The 24238-nt window shown below is 42.1% G+C and overlaps 1 protein-coding gene across 2 annotated transcripts in view; it reads left to right on the top strand.

Moving 5' to 3' along the window:
• Positions 1–24238, top strand: part of LOC143934167 (immunoglobulin superfamily member 1-like) — a 125553-nt gene that overhangs the window by 56126 nt on the left and 45189 nt on the right. For both annotated transcript variants that reach the window (XM_077457546.1, XM_077457545.1), the window contains exon 2: positions 17547–17582. In XM_077457546.1, the coding sequence (XP_077313672.1) occupies positions 17547–17582 (36 nt within the window). The remainder of the gene's footprint in view (positions 1–17546; positions 17583–24238) is intronic.

The following is a 24238-nucleotide window of genomic DNA, read 5'->3' as shown; positions in this document are numbered from 1 at the left end:
TTTGACTAGAAATATACTTCTCTAGCCAGTCAGTGCAAGAGAGATGCAGAGAAAATTCATGCTTCTCCGCCTCTTCCACAGCCATGATTGACAGTGTCTCTGTGTCCCTTGCACTGGCTGTGTGCTGTACTCTCAATGGCCACCTGGAGAGTTGTAGTAAACTATGCTGTAGAATCTGACACAGGACTCCATAGGTCCCGGAGGCACAGGGGGCACAGAGAATGGGAATATAGAAGGGTGGTCAAGGGACAATTGAAATGGGAAGGTCCAAGATGGAAATTTAAAAAAAAATCAAATGCATGTGAGTTATGTTATTTTTATCTGATTTAAGATTTTTATTTGATTTTTATTTGACTTTAATACCACTTTAAGCAAGCACATAAACATAAACCAGGGGCGTACCTAGAGCATTTGGCACCTGGGGTGGATCCTATGCCTGGCACCCCCCCCCCCCCACCTTAAAATGTAAAAACACCTCACTTTGCCCCCTGCATCTTTCAATATCTTTTTGTCACTACTTTGTACCCCCCTCTCCACAACTGCACCTCTGCATCCCTTTACATCACACAGCCCCTCACAGCTCTGGACCCCCTGCATGTTACACAGACCCCCTACAGTACAGACCCCCCTCCCTACCGTACAGACCCCCCATCTTCAGTGTAGACCCCACCAAATAAGAGGACTACATATCCCAGCATGCAAGGCTGCAATGCATTACAGAGGAGGGCTACAAGTCCCAGCATGCACTGTACTACAGAGGAGGGCCACAAATCCCAGCATGCAAGGCAGCACTGCACTATAGAGGACTACAAGTCCCAGCATGCAAGGCTGCACTGCATTACCAAGGAGGACCACAAGTCCCAGCATGCAAGGCTACTCTGCACTATAGAGGACAGCGGCTGTCACTCACAGCCGAGCAGAGTGAAGCCGCCTCCCCCTCCTCCTGTATGTCTACACAGTGCTGTGCATGGAGGAGGAGGGGGAGGCGGCTTCACTCTGCTCGGCTATGAATGACAGCCGCTGCCCGAGACTGATCAGAACGGCGCGACGCAACCACAGAGAGAAGGGGATTATTGCGCCGGTCCTGGATCACTGCCAGCAGATGTCACTCCACTCGGGTGCTGCTCGCACCTCCCCCTGCAATGCCGCCCGCAGCTTTCTCTCTGTGGTCAGTCTAAACCGCGGCGCTGTCTCCTCTTCAGTCGAAGGGGGAGGGCGCTGGCCTGGCACCCCCCGCCCCACACTTAGTACGCCACTGGCTAGCAGGTATCTGGGTGGATCTTGCTAACACTGCATTTTTGGGAAACCTAAACTGCTGGGGACGCTAGTATAGATCTGATCAGATTAGATCAGATCAGATCAGATATTGATCAGTCCAGACACTATACTACTAAGGGAGGTATATGGTGTGTGCATGGGTGTTAGCGTTACTGGCACTAATCTGATGCTGCCTGGAGCGACACAGACCCTGACTGATGCTAAAACCTAGCTTATATCACCCACCCGGTGATCAGAGGGTTAAATTATTATTCAGTAATATACGGCGGGGGCCCTGATGCTATGCAAAAACAAACTGATCACTGGTGGCAGGGGGTGAAAGGGTTAACTAGGGGACAATCAGGGGGTTAAAACCTTTATTAGGTAATACATGGGGGTACCTGAGGCTATAAAAACCTGACGGTGAAACTAACTGGCTAGCTAGTGTCACCAAAGAGAATGGGGACCTCCAATAGAAGGATCAAACAAGAATCTTAAGAATTGTATGATGAGAGACAGGGATAGCGCCATGAGGTCCTTGGGGATACCAATTGGTTCCATGGGATCAACGCCTACAGAAAAGGTCTGTAGGAGTTGACCTTATTAATCCCTGGAGGATTAAGAGCAGAAAACTTTTCAATCCAGTAAGTCTCGGCCCTTAAGATAGCATTGTCCCAGTCACCACCCCTAAGATTAGGGGAGACAACTTCAAATACAAAAAATGAAATCACTGAGTTATCAAATCTGTGGATTTCAAACCCGTAACACTAATACGGTGATCACTGGTGATAGGAGGTGAAAGGGTCAACTAGGGGACAATCAAGGGGTTGAAACCTTTATTAGGTAATATATGGGGGTACCTGAGGCTATTAAAACCTGACAGTGAAACTAACTGGCTAACTAGCATCACCAGTGACACAAATACGGTGATCGATTAGTGACACTGGCAACAGGGGGTGAAAGGGTTAACTGGGAGGGGCGATCAAGGGGTTAAACCTTTAATAGGGGGTTCAGGGGTAACATAGGCCTAACGAGGGCTACTAATAACTGCCCTAACACTTATTTCAGTCACAAATTACACCAATGCAGTGATCAGTGAAAAATCTGAAAGCTGCAATTGGTGACACAGTGACAGGGAGTGAAAGGGTTAACTTGGGGGGGGGGGGGATCGGGGGGGGGGCAAGTGGACCTATGTGTACTGGTGTTAGTGTACTGTTGGTACAACTCACAGTTAGATGTCCTCTCTCTCTCTCACTGGAATCGAAAAGACCCCAGGGGGAGAGTTGATATCACTTCCCCCTGTCTGTGTTTACACTTACACAGGCAGGGGAAGGTTTTCACTTGTTAGGAGCAATCACCAGGTCCAGACAATAAATCATTGGTCTGGCGACTGATCACTCCCCTAACGAACCTGACCGCCGTGGGCAGATGGGGGCGCGATCGTGCAGCGGTCGGGAACCGGTTAATTAATTTTCACGTTCTTAACTGAAGAAGCCATACGGTGAAACATGTAGAAAACATGAATATGATCACAGTAAATCATTGTCAATATTAGGATGCCTTACGCACATCCATGGCCATGACTATACTGTATGCACTGCTTTTATTGATGTTGGTCATTTAATAACATTTGTATTTTTTTTTACATTACACATGGAAAATATATACCCCACAGTAGCCTCTACAAACTTCATCTTTGCCTTAACTCCTTCCCTAATTACACATCTTGATCTCCTGACCACCTCTCCACTGAAACTAGTTATCCTCCATGAATTTAAATAGCCAGTAAATTTCCAGAAAAGGGAATCCAAAGAATTTATGCAGGTTATGACTTCACTATCATTATGCAAGGGTATAGATAAATGCTGCAATCCCACCATTTATTTTCAAATGGTATAAATGGCCTTCCTGTGAGGTTGTAACCATCAAAATGGCCATCAGTACCCAATATATGTCCACTAGACCTCTGGAATTCAGAGGCAGGTTGTCTCATGAAAATAATTTGATATCTGAGACATGACAGGCACACAAGGTACATTTCAGTTTAAATATATATTTTTTTCTGATCGTGTGTGTTTGTCCTGGTATCCGCCAGGATATGTACACTTACTTTAGCTCTTATGCAGTGTAGTTAGCCATGTATTACCATGCAAACATGCAAGATATACCGTAATTCAGCCTGCCTCATTTAGCTGTGAAAGTTATTTAGAGGACACTGAATCCCAAAGTGTCCAAAAGTATATTACAGATGACCAAACAGCATGGCTGGAATCTACACTTCAAAAGAGTATCTTACTCATAAAGTGCATACAACTGGATATTAGAGGCCGAATAACAGACAAATGACATGTACACATAGTGGTTGAAGATCAGCTTCAGTGAAAATCAAATGTCTTGAATATGATGACTCTTGTAGCATCTTATTATATTCATGGAACTCCAATGAGCCCAGCCTCTAGCACACTCCAAATGCACTAGTCCCAACTGCCTTTGCACTAGTCATTTAAAGAGACAGTTCAAATCTCATGTGCATAGGATGACTGTTGTCACATCTGATGTCTGTGCATCATCTTTTGAAGCACAGAAACCAGTTAGGCCTCATGCACACGAGACGCAGGTGAAAACTCTGCTAAAAAAAAGCTGAAACGCGTGTTTAGAAACGCGCGTTTTGCCGCGGTTGCATGCCGCGTTTAGCCGCGTTTAGCCACATTTGCGTTTATAAGTGTTTATAAAGATACCATCATGTAGACCCTCCCCAAGCTCTCAAAGCATGTTTTTTTTAACTATTTCTGCTATTTTCATCGGAGTGAGCAGCAGCAGCATAGAGAGCAGTTGGACACTTGCATTTGCCTCTCTTTCTGTGGTATATATTTTGAAATGGATCCCATATTGAATATATGTCAGGAAATGCTCCTGATGTTGCTCTTGATGAGACAGCAACGTCGTCGCAAATTTCGTGAGAGGTCCAGAGTCAGAGCTCGTCGATATTGGACCCATCCGTTGATGGGACAGCGAATGTCCGTTGGATATTTCACAAAACTGTATGTGCAGCTGCGTACCTACCCCGACAAGTTTTTTAATTTTAGCCGGATGTCCATTGTCACATTTGATCTGCTCTTAGAAAAAGTACGACCTGGTATGGCATTCATGGACATCAATACGGGAAACAGTGTGTTACCAGAGGAACGTCTGTTGGTAACGATCAGGTATGTGTATATATTTATCTATAGATGTACAGATGAATTTTTTTCTCTGTCCTTTATTTAAAAAAAAAAATAATGTCTATTTATAGCAAATTATCCAATTTTTTAAATATCTAAAATTTTCTTGTGGCAATTTTTAACATGTTTTCATTATTTCTAATATAAAACAATATTAAAATAGTTAATTATTTATTTTTTAATCTTAATATATGTTTTTATTCATTTTTCTAGTTTCAAATAGTTTTATTTAAAAGCAAATCTATGTTAATTTGATTTTTTATAATTGTTTAAAATTTATTTGGCCAATTTTTTTATATATTATTATCGTGAAATATGTACTGATTAATATATTTTAATTCTTTGCTGCTGTATATGGTAGTATAATATTTTTTAATGCCTTATTAAAATATCCAGAATCCTAAACCTAACCATTCATCCTAACTCTAACACTAACCACTAACCCTAACCCCTAACACTAACCCTACCCCTAACAGCTAACCCTATCCCTTACATTAACCCTAACCCTAAACAACCCTAACCCTAATCCAACCCTTAATCCTAAACAATAACCCTAACCCTAAAGGATAACCACTTACCATAACACCCAACCCTAATGACCAAATTACATTGCCGCAGATGGTCACAGTTGACTTTGAGGCCATGTATCTCTGATGCAGAAAAGTGCATGACATTTTGCAACCCGATTTTGGGGCCCCCTATCTCGGGGTTACTTGGTGATAGGATCCTCAAATTTGGATATGTTATAGTGCTAGATCCACAGTGACTGTATACCGAATTTGGGGTCCCTGGTAATAAGTGGCCCTCAGATATGGGCCCTCAAATTCGAGTCACAAAATGTAATTCTCAGATCATATTTCTGAGTTTTCAAGTCCAAAAAATTGGGTTCTTTTAAAAACGCAAACGCGGCTAAACGCCGGTGCCGTGTTTAGCCACGTTTTGCGTCTGAAACGTGGACATTTTTGCGTCTGAACCTATTTTTTGCTTCTGAAAAAACGAGGTTAAACGCAACTGCATAAAAATGGCAAAAAACGAGACTGTGTGCATGGACACATAGGATAACATTGAATGAGTTCAGGGGCAGTTGAAAAAAGTGTCCAACTGCATCTGAACACGCGTTTAACTGCGTCTTGTGTGCATGAGGCCTTAAGCTGTTTTATCATTTGTGATATACTATTGGACACTTTGGGATTCATGCTTTAGATCCTTATTTCTGGAGATTACTTAAAGTGGATGTAAACCCTCCTCTACTACTTTAGCTCATTTTAATCTATATAGTACAGGCAGCTAATCGCTGCCTGTGAAAGTGCATCCACAGTTTTGGTTTAGATATAAAGTGAGCTGTGACGTGTCCCACGCTTGTGCACTGTGTATATCCTTTAACGGCACACAATGTGTACCATTTCTGTCTCCTCTACTTGCCGGGTCATTAGCTGACAATGAGAACGGCACAGAGCAAAGTCTCATGATGCTGCAGTAGCTGGGGCTTGGTTCAGATGCTATGGCGCATGTGCAAGATTTCCTCAGGGAAACGAACTAAGGGCAGAAATGACGCCCACAAAAGCTTCAGCATACAGGAGGATTAATGGCATGGGCGAAACTGAAAGAGCCTATAATGAAATGGATAAAAACGGTATTTACAAAGCTTTTTCATGACAAATTTAATTATGTATGGCTTAGCAATGTTTAACACCATTTATATATTTTAAAAAAGACAAGATAAGTTACTGGGTTTTCTTTCTCTTTAAAGTGGTTGTAAACCCTTACAACCAACTTTGACCTACAGGTAAGCCTAGATTAAGGCTTACCTGTAGGTCCAAGAAATATCTCCTAAACCTACACGCGGTCAACAGCGATATGCCGCGGGAGTGACGGCGGAGCTACGAGACCCACCGAGAAGATGGATGTGCCGGACTACAGGGGACAGCGGTGACTTCGCTGGCTCCTGTGTCAGGTAAGTGACACATAATGGACTACTATGCGATGCATTGCAGTCCATTATGCTTTACCTTTGCAGGGAATGAAAGAGGAAGTAAGGGTTTACTTCCTCTTTAAGTCTGTATATTATATTATAAAAACTTTTTACATGACTTTGCCAGTATCTATGAGAGCAGGATACAGGGAGGATTTTAATATATTGCATGTGAATTTGCTTACCATGGTTTTTATATTTATATATTTGTATGTGCAATACATTTGTTTTATTATGCAAGAAGAAGTTTCCTGTATTTTTGTGACATATTTAGATATGTACACTGTAATCTGTTGAGTCTGCGAATCAGGGGTTCTGTCTTTTGTTTGTGTTTACATTTTGATTACTGAGAACTCTACGGCCGCGTACACACGGGCGGATTGTCTGCCCAACTAAGTTCGTCAGACAATCCGACAGACAGTCCGTTCAACTTTTGAATGAACGGACTTGACCACACACGATGAACAGACAGTCCGCTGAAAACTTGCGTGATGACGTGTACAGCACGTACGACGGGACTAGAAAAACTGCAATGCAACCTTCGGCCGTGTAAATCCTTTCTGAGCATGCGCCATACTTAGTCCGTCCAACTTGCCTACACACGAGCGGACTGTCCGCTGAAACCAAGTTTGGACGGACAAAACCAAGTTTGGACGGACAAAATTACGGAAATTCCGAAAGACTAAGTCCGTCAGATTGTCCGCTGAAAAAGTCCGCTGAAGCCCACACACGAGCGGATTGTCCGCTGAAACACGGACACGGACTAAGTTGGGCAGACAATCCGCCCGTGTGTACGCGGCCTACTAGTTATCCTTACATAGTTTCATAGTTAGTCAAGTTGAAAAATGACACAAGTTCATCTAGTTCAACCAATTAAAAAATAAAATCGTACAATCCCATATACATAATCCTATACCCACAGTTGATCTAGCAGGGGAAAAAAAAATCCTTACTGGTCAACTTTACCTATAAATGTTAATACCAAGTTATATTATGTACATTTAGGAAATGACCCAGGCCTTTTTTAAAGCAATCTATTGAGCTGGCCAGAGCCACCTCTATTGCACATTTTCATAGCTCTTACGGGGAAGAAACCTTTCTGTATTTGGAGATGAAATCTCTTTTCCTCTAGATGTAAAGATTGCCCCCTTGTCCTCTGTGATGACCTTAAAGTAAATAAGGTAATCACAGAGGACAAGGGGGCAATCCTCTGTAAATAAGGTCATCACAGAAGACAAGGGGGCAATCCTCAACACCAAGTTCACTATATGGACCCCTTATGTATTTGTACATGTTGATCATATGCCCCTTAATCTCCCTTTCTTAGGAGAGGATAAATTCAGTTCCTCTAATCTTTCCTCATAGCTGAGCTCCTCCATCCCTCTTATCAGTTTGGTTCATCATCTCTGCACTTTCTCCAGTTCCCGGATATCCTTTTTAAGAACTGGTGCCCAAAACTGAACTGCATATCCCAGATGAGGTCTTACTAATGATTTGTACAGGGGAAAAATGATCTCTCTCTCTCTCTCTCTCTCTCTCTCTCTCTCTTTCTCTGGAGTCCATACCTCTCTTAATACAAGAAAGGACTTTGTTTGGTCTTGATCTACCAAAACCCCCAGATCCTTCTCCACTATGGATTTTCCCAGTTGTACATCCCCCTAGTATGTATGATGCATACATATTATTAGCCCTCAAGTGCATAACTTTAAATTTATCATCATTAAACCTAATTTTCAACATAGTTGCCCAATTTAACAGTGCATTGAGGTTGGCTTGTAAGTTGGAGCATTCTATGCTTTAAGATAAAAAGCCTTCTGTGTTCTATGCGCCTCAGAACCCCCTAATACTTACCTGAGCCCCCTCTCTATTCAGCAATGTCCATGAGTGCCTCGGCCATCCGGGATTCTCCCTCCCCATTGGCTGAAACACAGCAGGAGAGAGGAGCGAGGAGAGCTGAAGAGGGACCCAAGAAGAGGAGGATCTGGGCTGCTCTGTGCAAAACCACTGCACAGAGAAGTTAGGTATAACATGTTTATCAATTTTATAGAGAAAAAAAAACGAGACTAAAAAAAATCACTTTAATATAATTGAAGAATTTTTGGGGGTTTGTCCTACTTTTTTGCAATCTGTCGTTCGTTTCGAATTTTTGTATTCTTGGTTACCCTTTTATATATTCTGTTATATTCTTTGTAACATTTAAACAATGATAGTGTTCCTTCATTTTTATGCCACATATCCCGTTGGATGCCTCTTGTTAGTTGCCTGATAGATATTTATAGTACTGAAATGTAAGTTGGCATTAGTCCCTCCCATTTATTGATAATATTATTATTGTACAGGATTAATATAGCGCCAACAGTTTGCACATATTACTTAACACCTTTCTGCCAGCCTCCACGTCCCTTCATCAAAGGTTCTGAATGCCAGAGGAGCTGGAAGGATCAGTGAGCACATGCCAAGTATGATTGGCTGGCACAGTGGTCACATGATCAGGAGCTGGTCCCACCAGCTACCAATCGTTAGTGGGGACAAACAGCTGTCTTTGACAGCACGGTCTCCGCGTAGTGTGTGGGCATTAAAGCCCACCACCTTTTTGCTGCCACACAAATGTGTTACACGGCAGTAACAGGTTAATTTAGAGAAATTTATAAACATTCTTTTGAGATGGATTCAGCCTTTTGGGAAGATATGCTTTAGCAAATACAACAAGATGGCAGTACTATTTAGGACAGTCTACAGGAAAGGGATCTTCTGAGATTGATGTTTAAACTAAAAGATCTTTATGGAAAGAAATCTAGGACTTGGGGGAACATTGCGTCTTAAAAAAAATCTTTGGAAGAGGGCATTTGTCCTGAATATAGAGCTTCCCCAAAATTCAGGAGATACCGGTGAGTTCAGAAAAAGATGTAAAGCAAACCTTCAAAAGTGTAACAAAGTAATGATGGAATTGCTAATGGAATTTTATGGACAACAACTAGTAATGATCAATATGGATATTGATATTGCAATGGAATCTTTGACACTTTGAAACAGCATACCTTGTTTATACTGAAAGAGAAAGAGATCTGTGATGACAGACAAGTTTAATAAGGCGATATTGTCAGGAAAGAACTCAAAATTGTAAAGGTATAGGTACACCTATGTTGCTGGCAAAGCATGCAGATAGAATTTATTTTATTATCCTAATAGACAATTTAGGAATACTGAATGGGACTACTCCACAAAAGAGGACAGTAGCCTATCAGAGTCTGAATCACTGGGCGGATATATGAAACCTCTTTCCCAGTCTAAGAGGTGAAGGGGAGGAACTAAGATGAGAAATGTATACAGAAGATAGAGTATAGCACTATGCAGGTCCAGTCACAAACACAGTGCAATGGAAGAGATAGAGACCTTTCATCACAATATCTGCCAAACAGAATATGGCTCAGAGGAGGAGGAGACATACATTTGGACCTTTTCAGGGTTACAATGGGGAATGTCAATATAGAAGGATGGGGAAGGTGGGGCGTTAGACAACTCACACAGATAGATCCAACTGGTGGGAGCAACACAAATGACCCCATATTCCAGAATATGTGGAATAGATTAATACTTGACCAACAGAGTGAAGAAAAGGAATTAAAAATTATAAACCTGCCCTTATTTGAACATTGCATGTCTGTCCTTTAAAAGCAATTGCTTTGAGGCAGTTAAGGACATTTATCTCTTTGCCTGCAAACTTATTCTGCTAATGTTACACGATTAAAAAGGTGAGGTCATCTGTGTGGCACCTTTGAGGACTGGTCCTAAGTAAGCTGAGATGAGTACCATCTCTCAGGGTAACCTGAGGGATCTGGTAGATCTCTGGGAAGAGAGCACACAGAATCCATGGAGGTTGAACTTAGATTTGCCCTTGGTGGAGATCTAGGAATACCCACCGAGTATTTGGAATAAGTACATTTACACACTCTAATAATTTTCCCCTCCTTGTCCCCTGCCAGGAATAGTGTTTTGTCACACAGGAATAAGACAGTTGAATCTGTGATCAAAATAATAATGATAACCTATGTAAATCTGAACAGAGGGAATTTCAGGAACTTTTAAGAAATCCTGTGATAGAAATAAAAACTATAGACAAGGGGTGTAATATTGAGCTGGTGATAGGGACTCCAAATGTAGAAGGTATGATTTCTGGTAATACATAAAAGAAGGATGAACCCTTTGTTTGTCCACAGAGAGGGTGTAGGGGTGCATTGATTGTGAAATGGAAGAAGTAGTATATGGGCTGACCTGCAACTGTGGAGCTTTTCGTGTGGGAAAGACAATTAGATACCTCAGAAAATGCCTCTATAATCATATTTATGATACTTATGATTTGTTACCACATTTGATCTCAGATCTTTTGTAGCAAGACAATTCACCCTTAAACATAATGGAGAGATTGATTAAAATGTTGGGTGATGGAAGGAGTTTTTAAAAATCCATGTGGAGAATATTTTGATCAACTGGTATTATCGAAAGAGACAAGATGGATTTGGAAGTTAGGAGCAAACAATCGTCCCGAACTGAACAATAGCCTAAGCTTTAGTTCTTTTTTTATTCTTTTGTTTATGCTTTTTTTTTTTTTAAACGTTGGATGACTATCGTTTGAATAAACAATTTTGGATTGTGGGATTATTACGGAGAACAGATTGATTGCTGGATTTGAAATATCAAAATAAGAGAAAAATTGTCTGAACAGGGTTACTCTTAACAAAAAAAATGTCTATATGATGGCTAAAGAATGACCACATAAAATAATTAAAATAAGTTACTATGCAAATAATATGCTATGTACTATTTACGGTAGCTTGTGCATATCACTCTCAAAGTGTTCCCTTAAGGAGATATTGTTATTGTGTACAATTGTGAGTCACTTGTGAGAAATGATTACATTGGCATCTGCCCAACATGAGAACTCCTTTCACACTTCTCCTTAAGGACCCGTGGGAGTTACATACACTAAACCTTCCCTCTGACAAAGCCAACAGAGACCAGCAAGACCAGTAAGGCTTGGGGTTTATCTTCTGCCTGATATGCCAGCTCTCCACTTGAGGATGGATTATTGGTGGATATCTCTTGTTAGTAAAATATATTATAATACAGAATTATAAATTATAATACAGGATTTATATAGCGCCAAAAGTTTGCACAGCACTTTACAATATAAAGGGAGACAGTGCATCTAAAATACAGTTTAATACAGAAGGAATAGAATGGCCTTGCCAATGGAGCTTACAATCTAATATTTAGAATTTTTCTACTGATTTGAGTTTGCCAGGATCTTATGCCTGTGTTTGAGATGCATGTGACAGCATTCGTACAAGTAAGATTTGAGCTGTCTGTTACAATGCCTAGAGACTAGTGCATTTGCAGCATGCAAAAGACCAGGCTCATTGGAGTTCCATAAACATATTAAAATTCTACATGAGTCATCTTAGCCAAGGAGTTTCATTTCCACTGGAGCCGATCTTCAACCACATTATGGTGTGAATGTTGGATGTCTATAGTTCAGCCTTCTACATCCAGTTGTTCAAACTTTATGGATCAGATGCATATTTGAAGCACAGACTCCAGCTACGCTGTTTGATCAGACATCTGTGATATACTATTGGATGGTTTAGGGTTCATTGTCCTCTAAATATCTTTCACAGGTAGCTGAGACGGACTTAATTATAGCTTTCTCATTTGTATAGTATGATACTATGATACTTACTAATTGACATTTGCATCAGAGCTAAAGTAAGGGTTTCTGTATTATTGGCAGATACTAGGATATATACCTATTGTACCTTATCAGAAATCATATGCACACCGAAATATACGCTGTATGCCTGCTGTGCGTCAGAAATATGATTATTTTTATGAGGACGCCATCCTCTGAATTTTTACAGGCCCAGAGGACATTTCTTGGCATTTGATGCCCATTTTGATGATTACAACCTCACTGGAAGTATGTTCATAGCATTTGAGACTGTATATTATTTGAGAACTGTAACATTGTATTTGAAAATCTTTTGGGATAACTTTGCTAGTATATATAAAAGCAGGACAAAGGAAGGCTTCTAATATACTGTATGTGGATTTGTTTACAGTGGTTTTTATATTTTTGTGCGATCGTGCAATACATTTTGTATGTTGCTCAGAAAACAGTTTCCCGTATTTTTGTGACTATATTTATATATGCAAACTATGGTCTGCTGCTGCAAATCAGGGGTTCTGTTTTTTTGTTTGGTTTACATTTTGAAAAAAGTCTCCTTCAAAGATTTTATTTCTTGTAATACAAAGAGTTTTTTTGGGGGGGTTTGAAAAGATTTTAAACATTGAAAAGGTAGCGGCTATAAAAATTAACAAGCTAAAAAGCAGACATGATAAAAACATGGGGTCATAAGCAAACACTTTTGGCCAAGAAGTCTTTGTTTCCCTGCAAAGGTAAAGCATAATGGGCTACTATGCATCACATAGTGGCCCATCATGTGTTACTTACCTGACACAGGAGCCAGCGATGTCACCGCTGTCCCCTCTTCCACAGAGCGTCCATCTTCTTTCCGGGTATCGTGGCTCCGGCGCTGTGATTGGCCGGAGCAGCGATGATGTCACTCCCGCGCACACGGATCACTAGATCACTAGAGAAAAAAAAAAAGAGTATTCTGGAGAAAAAAAAACCCAACAAAAACAAATATTATTCAGGAGATCACTATAAAGAATAAAAAATAAGTTTGTTAGAACTTTGTGAATATCAGCAGCAAAGCAACTTTATTATTATAGCATTATAAAGAAGAGAATGCGCTGCATTGAGAGATTTCATAATTTGCCGCGTGGCGAATGTGATGTCTCCATTAGGAACGCCAGTTTTACAAGACCGAATGCTTCTGGCTCGTACTTGATTCTGAGCATGCGTGAACTTTTGTGCGACGGATTTGTGCACTGTACACACGATCGGAAAGTCCGACATAAATTTGAGAACCTTCTAGCCAACATTTGTTGGGGAAAAGTCCGCCAACAAATGTTCGATGGAGCATACACACGGTGGGACTTTCAACCAACAAGCTCACATCCAACATTTCCCATCGAAAAATCCGATCGTGTGTGCTCGGCATAAGCATCTTCTTAAAAATATTAAATAAATGGGAACCACATAACCTTCAGCTTTTGTACCCATTTAGATTTTCTGATCTGTTCATATTTTGGGGTATTAAACATGTTCCAATTGTTGATTAGCTTTAATTTTTCCAAGATATTGGTCTTTTGTAGAGGGTTGACTGATGCTGCAGACCTATGATGATTGGAAACAGCAGAAAAAAAACTTCCTACCAGTGACTCCTGGAACAATAATACTCTGATCATCTTTCACACTAAAGAGTATACTACATGGAACACCGTGTAAGGAGGAAAATGGAACCAACACACATTTTCTTCTGTGTAATTTAGTTATTATTATTCACGATTTATATAGCGCCAACAGTTTACGCAGCGCTTTACACTGTATAGGGGGGACAACACAATTACAGTACAATACAAAAGGTATAGGAGGGCCCGGCTCGTAGAGCTTACATTCTAAAGGGAGGGGGTGGTGGTAAAAAAGGTAATAGCTGCAGAGAATGATTTGATGGGGGTGTTGAACGCATTTTGATGTACAGCATTACCAATACAGCAACTTCTCCTGGGAAGTACCTCCACATTAGGGGAATATAACCCTCTGGCAACATTCAGGGCAATGATTAATAAGCAATGGAAGGAGACATATCAAATAACATATCAATCATTAGTTATTTTACCTCCTAGTAAAGATGCATGTAGATTCTATCTGGGGAGATACTGTAACTAGATAATCTTTCAATGCCAGACAGAAACCATTTGATAGTATAAGATGCCTGTGTTAAGGGTAAGGACCATACACACAGTCCAAATATTGTGTGGCATCGGCCGTTTCAATAGAAACCAGTCGACATTCTGCCAGTGTGTACGGCAGCCAGCTTGACTGAAGCTGGCCTTTTGGTTGGCTTCTGTCGAAGGGACATGACTGATTGGCACTTATGCTGAGAGCGCTGACCGGTTTGTTCTGACAGGAGGGGGAGTGTCCTACTGTCAGAACACAATAGCTCAGAAGGGGGGGTGGATGTACTAACATTGACGGTTAGTACAGTGGCTCCTCCTGAGCTCTTTGGGTTTTTTTTCTTCAGCCTGCTGGGTTGGACAGAAAAAAACTGCTGATGTGTACCAAGCTTTGGAGGTCTGCTGATCCAACAATGTGCTAGAATTAAAAACAAGAGTAGCTCAGATAAAGGGCTGGCAAACAAAAAACATCAGACATTAAAAAACAGGTATTAAGTAGTAATAAACTAATGTGGGACAGCCTAGGCCATGAAGTTGAGTAAAGGAAAAGGGCAGAGTAGGAGAGTGTGAGGGAAGAGTTCACATTAGCAATACTCGAACAATACAATACTCTAACAATAGCTTGACACCTCCTACTACCATGTGGTAGTACCTCTAGCTATCCTTTTAGGCTTGCCTTGCCTGTGGGCAGTCTGAGGCTGTAGGTTTTTGCCCTGCTGGTATGCTTCCAGTGCCCTGACTATAATGAAATAAATAAAATATGAAAAAAAAAAATTCACAACTGGCTACTGAGTACCTGGTAGAAGAGAGATTACACTTGAAAAAGCAGAAGTATTGCAAACATACCTAAAGCAATACCAAAAAATAGGAAAAACCATGTTAAAAAATAGTATATGTAAAACAAAAAAAAGATTGAGGTAGGGAATCTGCCACTCTGAGGCAACCCAGGCCAGTAAATTTCCACAAGGATTATATGGGTTATACTGGTCTGATGCTACCCAATTCCTCCTAAACACATACTTCAGGTCCATCTTTTGAACATTGTGGGAGTAATTAGGCATGGGATGGGAGGAAGTTTGTAAATCCTTTTGTGATCTGTTTTGAAGTTTTGTTAAACTTGTAGTGTGGCAAAAAAAAGAAGGTCACTAATATATGTTATTAAACTGGCCACAGTTTAATAGATTAGTTTGTGGAAAGATAAAGTTGATGGCTTGAGCTTTATTATTTATTTAAAGCGTAAAGAGCTCTTTTCTAAGTAAATTAATTAATTTATTTATTTTTTGCCAGCTCCAAGTGCCTTTTTTGACAATACCTTGTCTGTTCACCTTAAAATGGCTAATAAATACATATATTTGCTAGAAATATGAAGCCCTTTAAAATCTCATATATTCTTTTATTGATTAGGATGGAAAAAAAGCAGCTGTGCACATTTTGTTATTCTTAAGGCCTGTACACACGATACGAAAATCGGAAGAAAGATTTCATCCGACCAACGATCTGCCTATTTTCGAATTGTTAGTACGGTGCTTTCGACAGCTGATTTCTCATTTTCGTCTGACAAAAGCTGGATGTGCAGACTATAACATTTTTGTCAGATGTGAACTCAACATCCAATTTTCATTGAATCAGTATGGTTTTCATACGAAAAAAAAAACGTAAGAGCAAGATTGAGCATGCTCAGAAAGGAAAGAATACATACAAAACTATTCAACACATGACATCACTCCTGAAGTTGTATTTTGTCATATGAAAATTTTCTTATGGTGAGTACCCTCTTCACTTTCGACATGAAACTAGCATGCAAGAAAAAAATGAACGAACGGTCGTCTGAAAATCTGATCGTGTGTACGAGGCTTTAGACTCCAGCCTTCTTTGTCTCATACTGAATTCAGGTCTACATATTATTATTGCTTATGGGACCACTTAATTACTAAATATGGATTTGACTGTGATCCTTAATTCATTCCTTACAAATGTACAATAATGAGATAATATATATATATATATATATATATATATATATATATATATATATATATATATTACACAATTGTGCTCATAAGTTTACATACCCTGGCAGAATTTATAATTTCTTGGCCATTTTTCAGAGAATATGAATGATAACACAAAAACATTTCTTTCACTCATGGTTAGTGTTTGGCTGAAGCCATTAATTATCAATCAACTGTGTTTACTCTTTTTAAATCATAATGGTAACAGAAACTACCCAAATTACCCTGATAAAATGTTTACATACCCTGGTGATTTTGGCCTGATAACATGCACACAAGTTCACATCAAGGGATTTGAATAGCTATTAAAGGTAACCATCTTCAACTGTGATCTGTTTGCTTGTAATTAGTGTGTGTGTATATAAAAGGTCAATGAGTTTTTGGACTCCTGACAGACACTTGCATCTTGCATCCAGTGCTGCACTGACATTTCTGGATTCTGAGTCATGGGAAAGCAAAAGAATTGTCAAAAGATCTGCAGGAAAAGGTAGTTGAACTGTATACAACAAGAAAGGGATATAAAAAGATATCCAAGGAATTTAGAATGCCAATCAGCAGTGTTCAAACTCTAATCAAGAAGTGGAAAATGAGGGGTTCTGTTGAAACCAAACCACAGTCAGGTAGACCAACTAAAATTTCAGCCACAACTGCTAGGAAAATTGTTCGAGATGCAATATGACAATGGTCCAAAACACAAGGCCAAGTTGACCTGTCATTGGCTACAGCAGAATAAAGTGAAGGTGGAGCTGCCATCTCAGTCTCCTGACCTCAATATCATTGAGCCACTCTGGGGAGATCTCAAACGTGTAGTTCAAGTAAGACAGCCCAATAATTTACAGGAACTGGAGGCTTTTTGCCAAGAGGAATGGGCAGGTTTACCATCTGAGAAGATAAAGAGCCTCATCCAGAAATACCACAAAATACTTCAAGCTGTCATTGATGTTGAAGGGGGCAATATACGATATTAAGAACGGGGGTATGTAAACTTTTAATCAGTGTCATTTAGGTAGTTCCTGTTGCCATCAGTTGATTGATAATAAATGGCTTCAGCCAAGCACTAACCATCAGTGAAAGAAAAGTTTGTGTTATTCATATTCTCTGGAAAAAATGCCAAGAGATCATAAATTCTGCCAGGGTATGTAAACTTGAGTACAACTGTATATACTGTTGACTGTACACTGTTTTATATATGTTATTTCTAAAATCTGAAATAATTTCATTTTTTAGGTTGTATTCTGCTCATGAAAGAAACGGGTGCAGTGGGTGAGTATGAAATTAAAAAAGTTTTCTATCTTATTACATGCAATGCCATCTAATATCATAATACATTAAAATAAATCCTACATGAATGAATATGAGAAATAAGGGGAGGGGAATCTGGGACTTTGAACCAAAATTGAAGCCTGGTAAGGTTGTGTATTTCCATCCCTATCAATATGACTATAAATTTTAAAAATACACAGGCAAATCGCTAGCGAGAAAGGAGGAAAGTATTGGGACTTTAAATGAAGCCAATGGTTTTGAAAAACAAAACATAAATGGTGGGTAAATAAGCTGTTTAATGATTCACATACAAACAATGGTATCAAACAATGTCCTATTAACACTTGGCAAGATATCTAGAATAGTAATAGCAGTGTAATAGCAGTGATAAACACAGCGATCAACATACAAATTGCTAGTATCGAAGGGCAAGATGGGTAAAATAGGTAATAATGCTGGTACAAACAACATTGCTGGATAAAACCAAGGGACCACCAATATCAGAGTGGGTAAACAATTATTGCACGGTAATGCCCGCCTGGTCTCAAGCCTCAAAGTTCCTGTTATAAGGAATAATTCATATATACAATGAAATTGGTGAATAGAAGATGTCTGGTAGCTTGATGTGTTTCTTGGTTCTAGACCACTCATCAGGAGCAGACATGTTATGTTTCTGCAATTTAAAATGATATAGTGGGTCAACATGGTTAAAGCGGGTACAGGAGGGGCAGATAAATCCCCCGGAAAGATCAAAGTACTCACTAGGATATGCTTGTTGGTGGTGAAGGGCCAGGAGTGGTGAGCCATCCAGGAACACTGCAAGCAGGGAGCTGAGGCAGGCGCCCCCGCCGCGGCGACAAACACAGGCACCCATCAGGGAGACACAGGACCATGAGACACTCTAGAGAGAAAAGTGGTGGGTGAACCAAAGAGAAGGAATGAATGTGAATGGGTAGAAAAGAGAGTGGGGTATTGGGGAAGATAGGTGCCATGTGAAGTTCAGAGTGAACAGGGATGAAAAACCCAGGAAAGTGAAAAGGTGGTGAGTGATAAAGACTGTGAGTTGAAAGTGTAAGGGTACTCACCGTATGGTGGGACCAGAGATCTGTGGGGTGCTAAGATGAAATAGGAGTGACCAATATGATGCAAATTACTACATGAATGAATATTTGATTGCTAAAGCACTCGTTTTCATAAAGTTGACATTTTTGCAAAAAAAAACACTAGTTTTCATCCTTATTTACTCTTTTGCTTCTAATGCCGCATACACACGTAGCAGACTATCCGGCAGACTTAGTCTGGCGGACTTCCCGCCAGACTGTCCGCTGGACTTTCCGAACGGGCTACTTGCCCACACACGGCACTTTTTCAGCAGACTAATACGGCGTACTAAGTCCACCGTACTATCCGCCATACTTTTGAAATGAACGGAATCGCCCACACACACGGAGGAAAGTCCACTCATTTTGAGCGCGTCTCCAGGTAGGCGGGGCCCGCGAAGGAGACGTCGCTGGCCCCGCCATCTGGTATGGACTTAAAGGGGAACCCCAACGCGGGTCCACATCAGACCCTTGTCCGAGAACGCTACCCGGCCAGCCAGGAAAGGGGGGGACGAGTGAGCCGTACCAGGCCGCATGCCCTCAACATTGGGGGTGCCTTGGGGAAGGGGGGCTGCGTAGCCCCCCCACCCCAAAGCACCTTGTCCCCATGTTGATAAGGACAAGGGACTCTTCCCGACAACCCTGGCCGTTGGTTGTCAGGGTCTGCGGGTGGGGGGCTTATCGGAATCCGGGAGCCCCCTTTAATAAGGGGGCCCCGGATACCGGCCCCCCACCCTATGTGAATGAGTATGGGGTACAGTGTACCCCTACCCATTCACCTGTAAAATAAAGTAAAAAAACACACAACACACAAGATAAAATAGTTTATTGCACAGCTCCGGGGGTCTTCCGTCTTCGGGGGTTTTCTCGCCGGACTCCTCCGCTATCTTCTGCTAGCTCTTTTACTAGTGGAGGAGCCCGGCTTTCTTCCTCGCCGCCGCCATCTTCTTCCGACTTCGGGGGTCTTGTCCCCCTCTTCGGTTCTTCTGCCGGGCCACCGCACCTTCTTATAGCTCTTTTACAGGCGGTGGCCCGGTCTTCTGTCGCCGCCGTCGTCGCCGCCTTCTGTTCTTATCTTCTTCTCTTCAGATGTTGCCTCGTCGCTCCCTCCGCTCACAATGGCGGGGACCGGGCGCGCGGCGACTTATATAGGGACATCACCAGATGATGTCCCCGCCTATTATGATGTCACAGTCCCAGCATCCTCTGGGACTGTGACACCATAATGGGCGGGGACATCATCTGCTGATGTCCCTATATAAGTCGCCGCGTGCCCGGTCCCCGTCATTGTGAGTGGAGGGAGCGACGAGACAACATCTGAAGAGAAGAACAGAAGGCGGCGACGACGACAGTGATGACAGCGGCGTCAGAAGACCGGGCCACCGCCTGTAAAAGAGCTACAAGAAGGCACGGTGGCCCGGCAGAAGAACCGAAGAGGGGGACAAGACCCCCGAAGTCGGAAGAAGGGGGCGGCGGTGAGGAAGAAAGCCGGGGCTCCTCTGCTAGTAAAAGAGCTAGAAGAAGATAGTCCAGCAAGAAGACCCCCGAAGACGGAAGACCCCCGGAGCTGTGCAATGAACTATTTTATCTTGTGGTTTTTTTTACTTTATTTTACAGGTGAATGGGTAGGGGTACATTGTACCCCATACTCATTCACATAGGGTGGGGGGCCGGTGTCTGGGGGTCCCCTTATTAAAGGGGGCTCCCGGATTCCGATAAGCCCCCCTTCCCCAAGGCACCCCCCATGTTGAGGGCACGCGGCCTGGTACGGCTCAGGAGGGGGGGCGCTCACTCGGCCCCCCCCTTTCCTGGCTGGCCGGGTAGCGTGCTCGGACAAGGGTCTGATGTGGACCTGGGGGGGGCCCAGTACTAAACTAAGTACTAAAACTACTAAAACTACTACTAAGTCCGCCGTACTTTCGGGTAAAAAAAGTACGCCTGAGGCTACACATGGGGGACTTGAGTTTGCCGGACTTTTGTTTGATCGTGTGTACGCAGCATTAGGCTAATAATATTCTGCAGCCTCTTTGCAGTTTTTTTTCTGTCTATATGCATGTACTCCAGTGATGACTCCATGTCATTTCTCAGTCTAAATTTCCTGATAATGCCAAAAATGGATTTGACCGTATAATGTTTGTTAAAAAACACTTTTTTAATATATGTTAGATCCCTTTCACACTGAGGCGCTTTTCAGGCCCTTTTACGCTAAAAAAAGCGCCTGAAAAAGCTCATGAAGACCTATTTCCATTCACATCAATTAATGCTTTCACACTGGAGTGGTGCAATGCCAGGGCGGTGAAAATGCATCCCTCTCCATTGAAATGAATGGAAAGCTCTTCTAAGTGCCTGAAAAGCTCTTCCAAAGCGCTCAGTTTTTTACTGGCAGTTTAGAAGTGCCTCAAGGGCCTTAGTTATTGGATTTACATACACTTTATAGATTTATCTCATTCATACATAATAAATTTACATCTATTTGTAAATTCCATTGATAAATTGCCATTTATTGATGTGAACATATGTATTATAATTATTGTTTGCAGTCATATGACATGAAAACGTAAAAGGTCTAATAGAATCTGAATGAATGGAAAAGCTTAAAAGAGAAGTAAAAGTTTTTTTTAGGAATCATACTTACCTTGGTGGATGCAGCATTGGTTCGATGCTGCATCTGTCCCCCAGCGCCTGTGCACTGAGAACCGATCGATCAAACACCACCGATTGCTCGGTTTTCAGAGCTCCCCAAGCAGAGAACTGTAGACTGTCAGTCACAGCTCTCTGCTTTGCCTCTCCTGGCTCACTGGAGCGCTGAGCTGTGGAGGGGGTGGGGATGGCCGGCTCAGGCTCTCAGTGGCTCGCTGAGAGCCTGAGCTGGGTTTCAGTTCAGACACCTGGTAGATCCCAACTCTGTGGTCATGATGATGCAGTACCTGGACTGACAGCAGTGATGTCAGCAGAGACTTCAGACCGCTCTCTGCTAAAAACGGGTCATAGGACTGCAAAACGAACTACACTCCTGTGATTCATAGGAGAAGTACAGCCAAACAAGCTTTGGCTGGACTCCTTTAATAAAGCTCAAAATATTAATATGGTTCTAACGTCAAAATGTTTTTTTTTTTTGTAAAAAATTTCCCACTAACAGGTCTACCCACCCCCTCCCAAAACACTTATCTGACTGACCTCTCATCACTCCAGTGCGGTCCTGTCTGCACCACTGCTTCCTTCATTTCTTTGTTTCACAGGAGAAACTGAGGGCTGTAAATCCTTAAGCTGGTTATACACTACATTTTTTTTGTTCAATTTCTTTTAGAGTTACCTTCAACTATGTAGTGCACCTGCCTGATTGCATACAATTTGAAAGTGTTTAGGATTGACCTCATATTATATGGCTGTAGCACCCTCTAGTGTGTGCTAGGTGTTAGTGTAGGTTTGTTAGTGTAGCCTTGTTAGTGTAGGTTTGTTAGCGTAGGTAAATTTATTTAGCTCAAGACTAAGCCTAAGTTGTGAATCTGGGTCAGGGTCCGGTGAGTCGGTGGTGGGTGACTCATCCTCACAGCTCCTCTGGTGCCTCCACCTGATCTAGAGAGTTGTATAAACTTCTAGAGCTAATAGGTGGAGGTTAGGAGGAGCTGTTTGTACTATTTATGAGTGTCTCAGCTAATCCCCAGTAAAAGGGCTGGCAGGGGACAGGCCACCTCATAAATAGGCAAAAGTCATGCCCGCAGGGACAGTCAGGTGGAAGATGGAGAATGAGTGCTGAGGAGGCTGTTGGTGGTCCTCAGGGGTGCCCTCTAGTCGGGGGGGGGGGGGGGTGACCTTGGGCCCTGGAAGCAAGGAGAGAGAACAGCAAGAGCAGGTCAGCATTACTGCAAACTTACAAGGGGGGAGACTGCCACATGTAGCCAGTTCTCCCTGAAGACAGCGGTGTGTATTAGTCTTCATCCCTTCCCTGGGAGATCTCCTGCGAGTCAGCCGGGTGGGCTGGTGAGTATCAGTCTGGAGGACTGTGGTGGAGAAGTTAGCCTGGAGGGCTAGTGAAAGGGGCAGCTGCAGCCAGGTGGGTTGGCAGTGCCTGAAGAGGGGATGCTGGGATCAGTAGCCCCAGGAGGAAATGTTCAAGCTGTGTCACTGTATTTCTTCTACACCACAAGGGGCCTCGGGTTCCTGCTTGTAATGGGCCATAGCTCAAACATCTGACTCAGAGTTTTGTCAGGTATCCAAACAGTGATTCAGCTGGGGTGTGCAAGCAAATGTGTGCTGGAGGAAGAGGTTGGAGCTGTATATAAGCTGTATATAGGAAGAGTACCCCTTAAGGCCCCTTTCACACATGTGGACCGTATGTCCGTATTTCATCCATCCATTTTCAGATGAAATATGGACATGCATCCCTATGGGATAGCGGGTGTCTGCGGATGAACATCTGCTGACACCAGGTATCATCCGTCCCCGCTATGGTCCGATTCTGCAGATGGAAGAAGATCCTATTTTTCTATCTGTCTGCAGAGTGGATCGGATGAACACAGACAGATGGTCTGTGGTTATCCGATCCCCCATAGAGGAGAGTGGAGAGCTGACAGGGCGGTCCCTGCACAGTGTGCAGGGACCGCCCTGTTATCCGCCAGCTCAGCGGGGATCAACGGAGAGATCCCTGCTGACCAAGCGGATGTTCACGGGGCGGATCATCACGGATCCGTACCATGTGTGAAAGGGGCCTAAGATGTTACTGTTTTTCTAGAGTCAAGTGGGCCTCCCATAACCTCCCATTCCTATCCAAGTTATTAACCCCCAATAAATGACAAAAAACAAAGTCACAAACTGTTCTCTGTCTCTGAAGTGCCTGTGAAAATTTGATGTGCCTGGCTGTGCAGGGTGGGGGGGGGGGGGTCCCAGTTCATCTGCGGCTCTTTAGGGGGTGCGCTACATGGTTTTGGTAAATCTAAAGGAAAGTTGTACAAGAAAATTGTATAGTGTGTAGCAGGTTGGATTTGATTTAAATTAAGTCAATTAAAATCAGTAGTAAAATGGCTTGATTTAAATCATAATTTTTAAAAAGCAACTGTCATCTCTGTCCTGCAGCGACTCCTCCTCTGACCCGCTGTTGACTCACCGACAGTCCCATTCACTTTAATGGGATGGCTAGTGATTAGGCAGTGACACTACAAGGTGAGGGATGTGGCAGCAGCAGGTGAGTGGATGCCCGCTAACAGGCACTGCCATGATCTAAAATGACAAGAGCTCTTTAAATGTAAGGACTTATTCTTGCTGGTAGTTAGAATCTTTAATATTTGCAAACAAAATGAAGGTTTCCTATTTAGAATAATAAGCTGTCAAGTTAGTAAAACAGCGATATCAGAACTGATTCAGTCATACAGTCTGTAGTCTACATTTATTTGAAAAAAAAAAAAAAATGGGATACAGAAATATTCCTGAACTTTGTTTTATCTCATGGTTACTGTGAAATTGTGTGAATGCATCAATGCAGTGCATGTTATCTCAGCTTGCAGAGCTTGGATTCATTAAATGAGTTTACCAAAAATGTAAACATTGCAGAATATACAT

The sequence above is a fragment of the Lithobates pipiens genome, unplaced genomic scaffold (genome assembly GCF_037356315.1).
Source record: "Lithobates pipiens isolate NorthernLeopardFrog02 unplaced genomic scaffold, aLitPip1_a1.2 Scaffold_27, whole genome shotgun sequence".
NCBI lineage: Eukaryota > Metazoa > Chordata > Amphibia > Anura > Ranidae > Lithobates > Lithobates pipiens.
This window is presented reverse-complemented; position numbering and strand designations above follow the sequence as displayed.